Source organism: Haplochromis burtoni, unplaced genomic scaffold, assembly GCF_018398535.1.
Source record: "Haplochromis burtoni strain Fernald_Lab_line unplaced genomic scaffold, NCSU_Asbu1 Contig_401, whole genome shotgun sequence".
NCBI classification, from domain to species: domain Eukaryota; kingdom Metazoa; phylum Chordata; class Actinopteri; order Cichliformes; family Cichlidae; genus Haplochromis; species Haplochromis burtoni.
Genome location: NW_024582762.1, coordinates 338016 through 352260, shown reverse-complemented (window position 1 = coordinate 352260; position 14245 = coordinate 338016). Strand labels below are relative to the sequence as shown.

The following is a 14245-nucleotide window of genomic DNA, read 5'->3' as shown; positions in this document are numbered from 1 at the left end:
CGTAACCAGAGGAAACCCACCTCTCCAAGTGGCAAGTGCAGGCTATTTAGTGCTTATTATAATACACAAAATCGCCATTTGTATATGATGTCCTCCTACACAGTCCACAATTGGCACACAAGTACATCTTAGGCCTACAAAGGTTCTTATCAATATTACATATTATATTGTAATCATGTTGCCTAGTAACCCCCAGGAAACGGGCTAAACTAACCCTAAGATTTTTAGCATTTATGCACTTGCAACACTTGTTACTGTTATTTTCAAACATATAAATAGTGTCGAGTCTTGTACTGTACCCACGTTACATTGTGTCCTGTTAAGTTCCATTTGGTAAAATATAGTTGGAAGTTTTTGCAAATCCCATTAATTTCTTTCTCGTTATATGGAAGAGAAAGTCAACCCACTCTTTGGTCTGCAATAATTTTGTAAGCCAGCTGGAATCAAACCAGCAACCGTTTGCTTGCCAATGGAATGTGTAAACCACTACATTATGACACCATGCCTATAGATCATCAGCATATTCAGAGTGTCATTGCCCTCTCTCTGAATCCCTGATGTCTCTTTACAGGACATTCACTCCCAGGGTGAAGTGATCGCTTGTCTCGAGAAGGCGTTAGTGAGGGAGGTGGAGCAACAGGATCGTGCTCATCCAATCAAAGAGGAGTGTCAGAAAGCGATCCTGCGGGTGGCGGAACTTTCCTCAGATGACTTTCACCTCGACAGACACCTTTACTTCTCCTGCCGAGACGACCGCGAGAGGTTCTGCCAGAACGTAAGGAGGCTCTACCGCTGCTTGCATGATGTTCATGCTTCCGGTGATCAGACACAAACAGTTAATGCATTCAGAAAATATGGAAATTATACATGAACTGGTTTCTCTTGGTTTCCAACTGTAGAAACACAAGCTGTGTGGGGCTGGCAAATCCCTTTAACATCTCAGAGCGGAAACCCTTTTCTACTTTTCTCCACAGATTCAGGCAGGAGAAGGGAAAGTCTACAAGTGTCTGTTCAATCACAAGTTTGAAGAGGCCATGTCGGAAAAGGTACAACCATCTCATTTATTCATCTTGTTCCTCGGCGTGGCTGACAGGGCTGCACGATCGTGATTGATGAAACTCTGTAGGGCTTTTGAGTAAACTTTAGTGAATTTGTTTGGTCTCTAATAACCTTTCTCCCCTCCTTCGCCTTCAAAGTGCCGTGATGCTCTCACCACTCGTCAGAAGCTCATCTCTCAGGACTACAGAGTTAGTTACTCGTTAGCTAAAGCCTGCAAGCTGGACCTGAGGAAGCAGCGCTGCAGCCTGGACACCAGCCTGCCGCGTGCCCGTGAAGCCCGACTGTCATACCTGCTCCTGTGCCTTGAAGCTTCTGTGCACCGTGGTGAGTGGTGGTGTTGTTGTTGGTGGTGGGGGGGGGTGTTTAGAGAAAAACTGGTCATTAACTCAGGGTTGCAAAAATCTTCTTAATATCAATCTCCTGTATCTAACACTAGATTGACAAAGCTAGAAGATGGTGAACAAAGGAGGAGACCAAAATATAACTTAGAGTAAAGATTGGACTTAACCCTTATGTGGTGGACTTAAACTCTCTATATAGAATTTATTTGGAATATATTGTTAAATGAGACCTTGAAATCCCAGAGTAGCCAAAAAGTAAATGAATACAGCTTTAAGTAAAGAGTATTTCTTTTTTTATAAATATAATTGCAAACATAATGAATAGGGTGTGAAGTTATCTACATTTCATGTGCATTCATTGTTAATTGTGTTAGTAATAGGTGGTTCTTGTGCTACGCAGGGCATCCGGTCAGCGGAGAATGCCAGGGGGAGATGCTGGACTACCGGCGGATGCTGATGGAGGATTTCTCTCTCAGTCCAGAGATCGTGCTTCACTGCCGGACGGAGATCGAGGCCCAGTGCTCCGGCCTGCACCGCAAAGGCCGCACACTGCACTGTCTGATGAGAATCGGTCGTGGTGACCGGAGCAATGCCATGGACAGCGTCTGCCAGAACGCTGTAAGACCATTGCATGAAATAATCAGTCCTTCATTCAATCAGTCATCATGAAATAAAACTGCAAATTTAGTTATCAAAAATGTTGTTGTCAGTGAAGAACATTCAGATTTTGTATTGGCTAAATACTTCACAAACAGCAGATACTGTGACCGGTACTCTGAGTTGTCATGTCATGTCGGGCAGAATTTTGTTTGGTCAGATTTGCAGTTACTGGGGGTTGATAGGTTGTCAATAAAATAATGACAAATAAATAAAATCCAGCTTCTTGCCATTAAATTTATTTCCTGAATATTCGAATATTATTTTTCCTCACTGCAGCTTCAGACTCTGATCCAGTCTGCTGATCCAGGAGGCGACTATCGGATCGACCGGGCTCTCAACGAGGCCTGCGAGTCCGTTATCCAGACTGCCTGCAAACACATCCGCAATGGAGACCCAATGTGAGTTGGTTACACACGTGCACACATGCAACTGCTTTCAGGTTAAGCTTAATCGGAATTTTAAATGATAATCAGATGATACTTTTTAAATGTAGTTTTTATTAAGACTTACATAAGTACATAAGCATTCATATTTTCACTGCTGCTGTTATCGTGACTGAGTACAACAGTGACACGCTGCTTTTTTTATCATAAGAATATTAAAAAAGGAACCAAAACAGACACAAGTGCTAAAATTAATAGTCTTAATTACCATGACCACGATTTAATCGCGTATGTGCTTAAAGTTAAGGGGAGCCGCACTGTGTTGAAAATTACGTAATTACCATTCAGCATATTGTAATTCAAGTAGTCTAGAGGGAGCTTAGACTCAACTGCACCTTCTCTGGCTTCTGCTTTTCGGCTTTAGAAACTGTAGCATGAAAGATTGAAAATATCCATGTCGCAGGTAAGATACAGTGCGGCGATAGCGCAAACGTAGGACTTTAACCTGGCAGATTGGAGTTTGATAAAAACAAAAAGACAGCATACGTTTATCCCATAGGCATCACATGTAATTGTTAACGTTTAAAACAGGGGGCTTAAAACAGCAAGAGAGACCTGCAGGAGAAGGACGCCTGCTTTCAAAATCTTCCTTTTTTCATTCTTCGGATTCCCTGGTAAACACTGATTCATGTGCTGGTATGTCTGTGTGTGTCGGTGTGCAGGATCCTGTCATGCCTGATGGAGCATCTGTACACAGAGAAGATGGTGGAGGACTGTGAACACCGCCTGTTAGAGCTTCAGTATTTTATATCCAGAGACTGGAAGTGAGTGTGCCTGCTGATGCTGATGGGAATGCGACAAATCGACATTGTTCAGCTGTAGAACTTTCTCTGGTGTTTAAGCTTGTTTTCCTGGTTTATATTAAGTCCAGCTAGATAGTTAGCCTCTTTTTTTCATCAGCACGCAAAAGACGTTGTTCTACAGCTCACTGAATTCAAGCATGGTTCTCTAATAGGGTGAAGTGCATTATGGCAGCAAGTCAACTTGTGGCATTTGTTTCCTATCAATTCAGTTTAATTTATATAGCACCAAATTACAGCACGGTGGCACGGTGGTTAGCACTGTTGCCGCACAGCAAGAAGGTCCTGAGTTCAATTCCAACATCAGGCCGGGATCTTTCTGTGTAGAGTTTGCATGTTCTCCGGGTACTCCGGCTTCCTCCCAAAGACATGCAGCTTGTGGGGATAGGTTAATTGGAAAATCGAAATTGCCATTAGGTGTGAATGTGCGAGTGAATGTGAGCGCGAATGGTTGTCTGTCCCCGTGTGTTGGCCCTGCGACAGACTGGCGACCTGTCCAGGGTGTACCCCGCCTCTCGCCCTATGACAGCTGGGATGGGCTCCAGCGCCCCCCGCGACCCTGAAAAGGAGAAGCGGAAGCGAATGGATGGATGGACCAAATTACAGCCGTATTCACCTCAAGTTGTTTCATATTGTAAGGTAAAGAGTGCTAAGGTGCACAGTGGGTAAAAACCACCAGCGCTCTGCTAAGGAAAAAACTGTAGCATTGCAAACCTCCTCTGGCATTAACATCAGCGCAAAAACTGAGTGCTGGGAGCTTTGTGGTGTGGGATTCCATGCCCGAGCAGCTCCTGTAGGTGTAATGCGCAGGTGGCCCAGTAACTTTTTCCATGTAGTGTATCAGAAAATGTGGCAGGCTGATGATTTTGGGAGTAGTGATGGGTAACATGAAAAAAAAGAAAAAAGAAAAAAAACAAAAAACGGCTGAAACTGTACAATAGAATGACTTGAATCAGCAGGAAACAGGACTTGAAGGAGGCCTGTTTTGTGGGTGTGTTTTAGTATCCATTAAGTTTTTGTCTTCCAGACTGGACCCCATCCTTTATAAGAAATGTCAGGCTGACGCCGCCCGCCTCTGCCACACACACGGCTGGAACGAGACCAATGAGGTGATGCCACCGGGTGCTGTCTTTTCCTGCCTCTATCGCCATGCCTACCGCACAGAGGAGCAGGGAAGACGGGTATGTTCACAGCAGAAGCAAACACTTTAGACCGCACTAAGCTGTTTAGGTATAATATTTTGGTTGGTTTAGGGTTATATTTGGTCATAGCAGCAGGCATAACTCTGTTTTTTAAATTTAACAGGCGAAATCTGAAAAGCAGGTAAGAACTCTGATTTTACCTAAATCAGCTCGTACTGATCCTGGTGAGGAGTTAACTGGATGATGATTGTAATGGTGATGGTTGGAGCGAGGCTGAATCAAACTGTTAACCCCGTGGTGGCGCTAGAACAACTCGGGGCATGATCAGAGTCAGTCTAATGTCAAACTTTACTTCTATGGAACTTCAAATGTTTAAAAGTGTGAATGATGATGTGTCTGCATTAAGTTATGAAAAGTATCTGGAACTTTTGGTCTTAAGCATCTTGCCGACGCTACAGGAACCTAAAATTAAAAGACACCCAAACTAATGCAAAAGTGTTCTTAATTTTGGTATATAGATGGTAAAAGCAAGTCCTTCAGAGGACAAGAGCACATTTTAAAATCCATCATGAAACTATGAAAGCTGATCTAGGAGCAGTGACACAAATTGCTACTGAAGTGCTGGCTTGTACCCTTCTAAGTCACAGGTTCAGTAGTTCAAATGATGAACCCTGACTGCTCTGCTTGGTTTTGAAATCTGTATAATCACTTTCTCTCTTTCCAAAAAATTAATGAGTTGGAAATCCACTTCGCCCTGATTTTGAGTAATTATACTGATTATAAAGAAGACCCTTGACAGCTTGATTTGATATAATTATATGGTCTCAGTAATCATGGTGTATGCATGTGTCACAAACCTTCAGTGTGAGTGCCAAGTTCAGAAAGGTGGGGCATTTTAGCTGTTTCACACATCCACACAAAAGAGCCTTTACTACGTGTGTAAATGCACAGTCATTTGGCAAGCTAAACACGCTTGGATTAAAACTTGAAACTGTTGAGCAGCTGCAGGAAAACAAGTGGTGCCACTAAACAGATAAACACTAAAGATCAATATTTGTCATTAAAATTAATCAGTTTAAAAAAATAATGAAAAAAACAGCAGTTGAAAAGTAACTTGGCGCAAAAGAAAATGCTTCAAATCGTGCTTCATATTCAGTCCATGTTGTGATGATTTAACTTCCCTCGTGTTTTAAAAGCAGTGCATCCAGATTGGCTCATGGTTGAAAGCACTGTCTTGAAAATGCTGTCATGCATGATGCGTTTTTTTTCTACAAATGGAGACAAGTTCTGCTTCGTGATAGAGTTTTACTGTAGGCAGCATGAAACGTTCCACAGAGATAAAAAGCCACTCGAGGTTAGTAATGCGTCGTGGTACATTCAGAGTCTGCGGTGAATGGGGATGGTGACCTCAATCAATGCAGGCTGTGTTATTGTAAATCAGTACATGAGTAACCAGGAGAATTCAGGTTTTTAAAGATTTTTCACTGCTTAGTTGAGTGCCACACACACACACACACACACACACACCAACACACACACAACACACACACACACACACACAACACACACACACACACACACAGACACACACACACACACACACACACGGCCCTTTCCAACACCTAGTGCAGCCCCACACAGCAGAAATCCACCAGAAGCCTCTCCCACCCAGCACGCTGCTCTCCTCCAGCTTATATCACCTCTGGAAGGTAATTGGTGATAAACGAGGGCAGACGAGCAGCAGCTGCTTCCTGAGGGAGACAGCAGGGGCAGAGAGAGACAAGGGGGAGGGGCAAGAAAAAGGAGGAGGAGACGGAGAGGACAACACCACACCCACACACTCCCACAGCCTCACGGGATGAACAGTTTTTTTTAGCTTTTTCATCAAATTTCCTGAAAATGACAGATTATTGAAAATAAGGATTTACAAGATGACAGAGGGGATTTCTTTTTGGCTTCCTAGCTGGTATAGCAAGTCTGGGCTTTAATCTCTTGGTCACCAGGTAGCGCTGCAACACAGTACTTTAGTGCAGGTCATATGGTTTTCCTTATTTTGTGTTGTATAGTTCCAAAATTCCCCCAAAAATTAGATCAGTACAAACAATCCCAAGCTCAGGGTTCAGACTGCTACTATAGAGTACTATGCAAAAGCCTCGAGCAGCCCTTATTTCTTCACATAGTTAATGGGAAACTGGTCCAGTGAAGTATTATAAACATAAATGGAAATTCATGGCCACCTTCTTCAGTCAGTCAGTCTAGTCTTTGTGGACAGTTCTCTCAGGTGCTTTGCTGTTTTTTTCCCCTTCTTTAAGGACATGACTTACTTATATTGTTTGTCTGTTGTAGATATTTTTTTAGGTCTGCCACTAGTTTCCTCAGCTTTTTGAGGGACACGTGTCACACCATTCCGAGACAATTTCAAATTGGCCCCTTGCTAAGTTGTCTGTTTTGTATAGACAAAACACTGCATCATCCCTGGAGTTAGGTGTAAAAACAGTCCTCTGAAAACAGACTGTACAAAAACTGGATGAAAAATGAGGGGAAAAGCAGCAGAAGTCAAACAAAGATCTTCTGAAAGGCTGGAGAACTGTTGCTCCGGACCATTTTTTTTTAAAAAGTAGAAGAAACTCACTTTGGATGCAAAATACAAAGAAATGAGGGGTGGCTCAGGACTTTTGCACAGTGCAGGCTCTGTATGATCTCAGAGCAACCAACCGCTGTTTACATCTTATGTTTGTGAGAGGCATCAGGTAGACGATGAACTGAGAGGCTACATCAACACCCAGTGTAAGATAACCATGTTTTAAACTATGAATCATGCATAATACCCCCTTTTAATCTATTGAGCTACATATAGCTTACAATTTATACCCCTTTGAAACCCATTTAATCTACATTTAATTTAATTTAATTAACTAGCTATCCATTTCCTCCATCCAAAATAACATGATGATGATAAAAACTGGAAGTCCGGGTAAGGCCCCAACCAGAGAGAGACTAACTGAGCAGACTGAGAATGTAAGCAAACAAATAACAAACCAACTACAACGCCAAACATAAAACCCTGTAAAGGGTGTTCTCTGCCAGCAGGGTCTGTGCAGTTCTGTTGGGGAAAAAAGGCAAATGATTGTGACAATAATGTTCATTATATATCAGAACCTGGCACTTACTAAACTACTTAATACACATCCACACGTCATCATTGCTCCTCACAGAAGAAAACTGTGAATGGGTGTGTGTTTCAACCTTGTGACCAGTGATGTATGTGTTTGTTTGCAGTTATCTCGGGACTGTAAGGTGGAAGTTCAGAGGATTCTCCACCAGAGGGCGCTGGATGTGAAGCTGGACCCAGAGCTGCAGAAACGCTGCATGACCGACCTCGGCAAGTGGTGCAGCGAAAAGACAGATGCTGGACAGGTGAGCACACAGCGGCCGTTACTGCTGCTTATATCTGTTAGAGTTCTCTGACGCCATTCTGGCAGCCTGTGGTCTTTGATGTGCACACAGTGTCATAAATCCTGTGGCTGGAAAATACTGGGACTAGTCTAGATCACATGTAAACCGGCCTATAGATGCAGAGGTTCACACATTAGGGGCTGCCGCACAGTAATGGTTGAAATGCTCTTGTTCTTGCTGCTGAATGTGTGCCTCTGTCCAGGAGCTGGAATGTCTGCAGGATCATTTGGAGGACTTAGTTTCCGGCTGCAAGGACGTCGTGGGCAACCTGACAGAGCTGGAGTCAGAGGTTAGCAAAGCTAAACCGAAAGCAGGCAGGAGCTGTTAGAGAAACAGTGTTGACACAAGTGATTCTTGTCTCACCTTCACATTTATGACCCGTTGCTGTCTGTTTCGTTGTTCAGGACATCCAGATCGACGCTCTCCTCATCAGAGCCTGTGAGCCCGTCATTCAGGCACACTGCCACGTGAGCATATTTGACTTTACCTTAGGACACGTGAGGGAAAAGTGGTGGCAGTAACCTGTTGCATGCCCGTTTGTGAAGTTATGTAGAGTGGGCATTGTGTCAACGAGACTTTAAAACATTTTGTCTTCAAACCTCAAATGCTAAAAATCTGCAGGGTACGTAAACATATGTTTTAGTTGCTCACAGTGCTTTTGGTCTTGTTTTTTTACTGTGTTCATGCCTACACATGGGTTGGCCAACACTAATGCATTCTTTTCTGTTGCTTGCATTAAAATAAATGTTATTCAGTGTGGTTCCTCAAGAATATACACGTTAAAATAATCAAAGGAACACTTTTTATTTAGACTATAGCATCAAGTCAGTGAAAACTCTAGAATATTGATCTGGTTAGTTTAATAGCTCAGAGGGTTGTTAATCCAGAAGAGAGACAATTACTTTAGAGAGCTGGACAAGACTGTAGGAGGTCCTTAACCCATCAACAGGATCAGTATCTGTTCTTTTGTGTAAGAAGGAACGTTTTTTTGAGCCGTGTATTTATTTTCCGGAGTATAGTCGGAGCATTTTCATTTATTCCACTGAACAATGACACTGTGGTGGTGTTGTGCGTTGTTGTCCCTGAATGTCACGTAAATAGAAAGATTTTGGATGTTTGCATTGTTATTTGTGTGTGCAGGATGTAGCTGATAACCAGATCGACACAGGTGATCTGATGGAGTGTTTGGTTCAGAATAAACACCAGAAGGAGATGAATGACAAATGTGCAGTTGGGGTTACACACTTCCAGCTGGTGAGTGATCATGAAATTCTGTTTTCTGTCTCTGTTTCTCTCTTTACTCTGTGATACCAGTTTCTTTTTCTTGTTGTTCTTATCTTTGATTTTGAATTTTATCTTCAAAGAGCTGATAGACTCAGAGAAGCTTTAATATTTGAATATTGTTTTTGAGTTACACAATAGTGACAACAAGAATGAAAGAAATGCAAATAATTGTAAAAACGAAAAAAGGATAATACTATCACCATAGTATCCCTGTGCTTCTCTCTCAGATTCAAATGAAGGATTTCCGGTTTTCCTATAAGTTCAAAATGGCCTGCAAGGAGGATGTTCTGCGCTTGTGTCCAAACATCAAGAAAAAGTGAGACTCTATGACTGCTAACCAATGAGAATAGTGCAAAATCTCCTTGAGGTTGAGCTTTAGTTTAACATTTTAACTGATTTAATTGGACATAAGTGACTCTCTGTGTGACCCTGCAGAGTGGATGTTGTCATCTGCCTCAGCACCACAGTGAGGAATGACACGCTGCAGGAGGCCAGGGAGCAGAGGGTGTCTCTGAAATGTCGTAAACAGCTGCGGGTAGAGGAGCTGGAGATGGTACCACACACACACACACACACTCAGACTTCTTTCAGACAGTTTGCCAGCCACAGTGTTACCTAACCCTTAACGTATCCATGACAACACAATGTTTTGCTTATGTCATTTGATCTCAGCACTTTAAACTTAATTTTAGACTGTATATAAAAATGGACATAGCATCCAGGTATAAAAAGTGAAGCCAACATAGAAGTGTCTTCAGCCGGGATTATCTTTAAATTTGGTTAATTAGCTAATGACTGTAAACTTGCTCCTCACACTGTTGCCAACATGAAAGTGTAAAAATGTACAGACAGTTTCACGTATTTTTGATGGATGGGTCAATAAACCTGCAGTGTGGGAAAAAGTCAAAAGCCTCCTTATTGTCAAAACAGTGGTGACACCTATTAGCTAACATTGAAACATATATGAAACACACAAGTAGCTCAATAGAAAAAAATAGCGTTGCGCTAACGAATATAGTTATTGCATTGACATGTTCCAACAAACAGATGCATTCTTATGAACTAAAACTTAATGCGCTCCATCATCTTGAATAGATGTTTTATGTATGTGTCTAGAGACCAGCCGCATACGTTTTACACCAAAGGCAGAGGAGAAGAGAACTTGTAGGTGCTAGTGTGGCATAGAGGTAACATGACCGCAAGCCTCCTTTTCATTACCGCAAGCCGAATTTCCTGACCTGAAGTCAGGGCTCTAACATACAAAAACATGAATAAACGTGCACATTTATTGCCGGGATTGCGGCAGTTACTTATTAGCAACAGGTTAGACATGCAACCTTCCAGATAAATAGATGTGAACTTCACTGACTCGTATCGGACTCTTTTTACAGTTTTACAGCCTCCACAATTCACTAACTTAATGTTTTATTCAATATGGCTAGAAATCAGGAGCTGAGCTTATAAACCTATAAGCTGGGAAGTGTTTACTGAGGTCATAGAGAAATCCTTCTATACAACTGGAAGTCTTTTTGTAGCCATGGGAGTTACCCGAGGCCCATCTGCATTAACTTCACTTTTCACAAGGAGGATAAATCCATCTTTTTACTATGTTCACAGTGCAGCACTGGTGACTGGAGTTTTACTGTAATATGAAAGAAATCTTTCCTGGTCAACACTGATCGGGAATGTCACTATAAGAAAGAACCTTTCTTATCAGTATCTCACGATAAGAAACCGCTACTTCCGGCTGTTCAGTGGTTTAAACACTAGATGTCCTTTATGACACAACCCAAAAGGGACATGTGTCTCAATCTTGAATCGGACTAGGGATCTTTTCCTCATTAAGGAAATGTGTAAACTACGACACTATAGAACCACCAAGTAATGTTTAAGTCCTACAGTTTATAGACCAGCATTAAAGTTAGTGTTTCCTTAAGCATAAGCTTTTTTAGTATTTATAAAACTAGACAATAACACACTACTGTGTGAACTGTGATACAGAAAAGCAGCACGGGACATTTAATCTGTAAAACCAGGTTCTACTTTTACTTTTGTCAAAAATCAGTTTTGTAAAAAATTTTCTAAGAAAAACACTAAAGTTTCCTTTTTTTCCCTCTCATTCAGTCCGAAGATATTCGGTTGGAACCAGAGTTGTACGAGCCCTGCAAGTCAGACATCAGTCGTCTGTGTCCCAACGTAGCATTTGGTAACGCTCAGGTAGGGAATGCAGAGTGTTGTGTAAGAATAGAGGCATTGTATTGTTCTTTTCTGCTGTTTGCCTCCACTCTTTATCGTTCTCGTCTTCACTCGTCCTGGCCCTCTGCTCCTACTCAGATGATTGAGTGTCTGAAGGAGCAGAAGAAGCAGCTCAGCCAGCGCTGCCACCAGCGGATCTTCAGACTGCAGGAGGTGGAGATGAGCGACCCCGAGCTCGACTACCAGCTCATGAGAGTCTGCAAACAGATGATCAAGGTGATGGAGGCAGGAAAAAGGGAGAGGAGATCGTGGGGGAAAGCACTGGGACTGAATTCTGTCATTGTGGTGCTGTGTCTTTGACTGAGAGTTGTGAAACCTCACTCTTTTATTAAAGTTTTTTCTCATCTATACCTTTGTGCTGCAAAACCTGCTGAAATAGTTTGATAGGAAACTTCTACTGATTTAATTTTAGCAGTGGTTTACATTTTATAATCTTAGCACATATTCTTTATATAAATTGTAAACCAAAAGTAGCTATATGTTTAAGAAAGATTTAAAGGAGTAAAAACGTGAGTGTTTTACAACCTGAAATGAGTAAATGGACATAATTCCTTTTCACAGATGACCCACGTTCTGGACTTCCTGTGATTTTGCACACATTTACCTTTCAGTTACTTTTTCTGCATATTTACTTTTATATGTACAGTTTTACAGCCTCACATTAACTGTTTAACACAGTGTGACTAAACTATGGCTTTATGGTCTTTTTGGAGTAATTGTCAGCGTGTTCCTAGATCTCATTATCTGTACAAACACCATTACTCTCTCCTGCAGCGCTTCTGTACAGAAGCGGATGCCAGGAATGTGCTCCAGTGTCTAAAGCAGAATAAGAACAGTGAGCTGATGGATCCCAAGTGTAAACAGATGATCACCAAGAGGCAGATCACACAGAACACAGGTATTCACACAGAACCACACAGAACCACACACAGAGTCCCGTAAAAAAGACCGTAGCGTCCTCTGTCCTCATCCTTCTCTTCCTCCCCCTTCAGACTACCGTCTGAACCCAGTGCTGAGGAAGGCATGTCGAGCCGACATCCCAAAGTTCTGCCAGTCCATCCTGAACAAAGCGAGCGAGGACGGTGAACTGGAGGGTCAGGTCATCGCCTGCCTCAAACTCAAATACGCTGACCAGGTTAGAACACAACTCTACTAAGGTTGTGTTTGTTTCAAAGATACAGGCAGACATTGTTTTTGCTGTAAGTTGTAGTGTATGCCTTTCAACAGTGTTGTGAAAGACGAAAATCTATAACATGGTGATTGATTGTTGTTAAATTGTGTGTTTTCTGACCGGGGTTTGTTTTAGAGATTGTCTTCAGACTGCGAAGACCAGATCAGAGTGATTCTCCAGGAGTCTGCGCTCGACTACAGACTGGACCGACAGCTGCAGATGCACTGCTCAGAAGAAGTACTTGCTTACACACACACACACACACACACACACACACACACACACACACACACACACACACACACACACACACAAAGACAAACAAATGAACAATTCTCTCCTCCTTTTTTTTCTCCCTCTGCAGATCTCCAGATTGTGCGCAGAGGAGGCGGCTGCCCAGGAGCAGACTGGTCAGGTGGAAGAGTGTCTGAAAGTCAACCTGCTTAAAATCAGACAGGAAGCCTGTAAAAAGGTACGTGTCCACAGTACAACATAAGATGAACTTGATTATTAGCATATTTCTGTTGGTTTTAAAATATCATGGACATTTTACAGTGTGTAGAATACTGTACTAGTACAGTATGTTTCAGAAGGCTTCAAAATATGAAAGGAGCCAAAGTCTGAACACACAAATGAAAACTTTAGCGTCACTGTGACTGTTGCTTCTAGATGATCTCATTATTTTCATTCATAGTATCATAGAAGAAGGAGGGAAAATGGCTGAAAACTCTCATTAGCTAATTTGCCACACTTAGCAAAAAAGTCTAACATTAGCCACCAAAAGCTACTGGTTACACTTTCAGGTAACCTTGTATGTTTTTGTTTTTGTTTGTTTAGGTGTGTTTGTTTAGGTTTCACAGCAACAAAAAAAATGCTCACTGAATCTTAATGTAAAAACTCACATATCCCTTATTTGTTTGTGTTTGCAGGAAGTCCTGAACATGCTAAAGGAGAGTAAGGCAGACATCTTTGTGGACCCGGTCCTCCACACAGCCTGTGCTCTGGACCTGAAACACCACTGTGCCGCCATCACGCCGGGCAGAGGACGACGTGGGTGCTTTCACACAATCTTTCTTCTTGTGCAAAACTGTCAGGCTGGTTAGATGGAGCCAAGAAAGTATTCTAATCAGAGTCCGCTTCCCAATCAATGACTGTTTACTAATAAAGTTTGCTTGTCCATCTTTACCTCAGCCTGAAAGGCTCATGGGGTATCATTGTTGCCATGCCAACAAAAACTCAAGAATCAGGCAACATAGGTTTTTCAAATTGATACCTTAAGGGAACAAGTTTATATCTCAGTAACCTCACCTTTAAGATTGACCTCAGAGGTCAAGATTTTTTGAAAATCTTGTGAATGCGTTAACTTAAGACAGAGGTCACCTAGGATTTTCAAATTGGTACCATAGGTGCTTCTACTAGGAGGCTGAGGGGTTTGAATGTCTTTCACTGAGATTCTTTTTACTGTGTTTGGTCACCAAAACTAGATTTTTCTGTCCCTCTCTATGCAGAGATGTCGTGTCTGATGGAGGCGTTACAGGACAAGAGAGTTCGCCTTCAGCCTGAGTGTAAGAAGAGGCTTCAAGACCGCATCGACATGTGGAGCTATGCTGCAAAGGTAAACATCAAGAGTTGG

The 14245-nt window shown here is 42.2% G+C and overlaps 1 protein-coding gene across 1 annotated transcript in view; it reads left to right on the top strand.

Moving 5' to 3' along the window:
* The window catches only part of LOC102313227 (Golgi apparatus protein 1), a 28917-nt gene that overhangs the window by 10821 nt on the left and 3851 nt on the right, over window positions 1-14245 (top strand). Inside the window, exons 5-25 of the mRNA XM_005944426.3 lie at window positions 572-775; window positions 975-1046; window positions 1197-1383; window positions 1801-2018; window positions 2337-2458; window positions 3166-3267; window positions 4331-4484; window positions 7725-7862; window positions 8104-8190; window positions 8306-8368; window positions 9042-9155; window positions 9413-9501; window positions 9621-9738; window positions 11310-11402; window positions 11520-11657; window positions 12216-12339; window positions 12434-12576; window positions 12748-12849; window positions 12977-13084; window positions 13542-13662; window positions 14121-14227. Of these exons, the coding sequence (XP_005944488.1) occupies window positions 572-775; window positions 975-1046; window positions 1197-1383; window positions 1801-2018; window positions 2337-2458; window positions 3166-3267; window positions 4331-4484; window positions 7725-7862; window positions 8104-8190; window positions 8306-8368; window positions 9042-9155; window positions 9413-9501; window positions 9621-9738; window positions 11310-11402; window positions 11520-11657; window positions 12216-12339; window positions 12434-12576; window positions 12748-12849; window positions 12977-13084; window positions 13542-13662; window positions 14121-14227 (2604 nt within the window). The remainder of the gene's footprint in view (window positions 1-571; window positions 776-974; window positions 1047-1196; window positions 1384-1800; window positions 2019-2336; window positions 2459-3165; window positions 3268-4330; window positions 4485-7724; window positions 7863-8103; window positions 8191-8305; window positions 8369-9041; window positions 9156-9412; window positions 9502-9620; window positions 9739-11309; window positions 11403-11519; window positions 11658-12215; window positions 12340-12433; window positions 12577-12747; window positions 12850-12976; window positions 13085-13541; window positions 13663-14120; window positions 14228-14245) is intronic.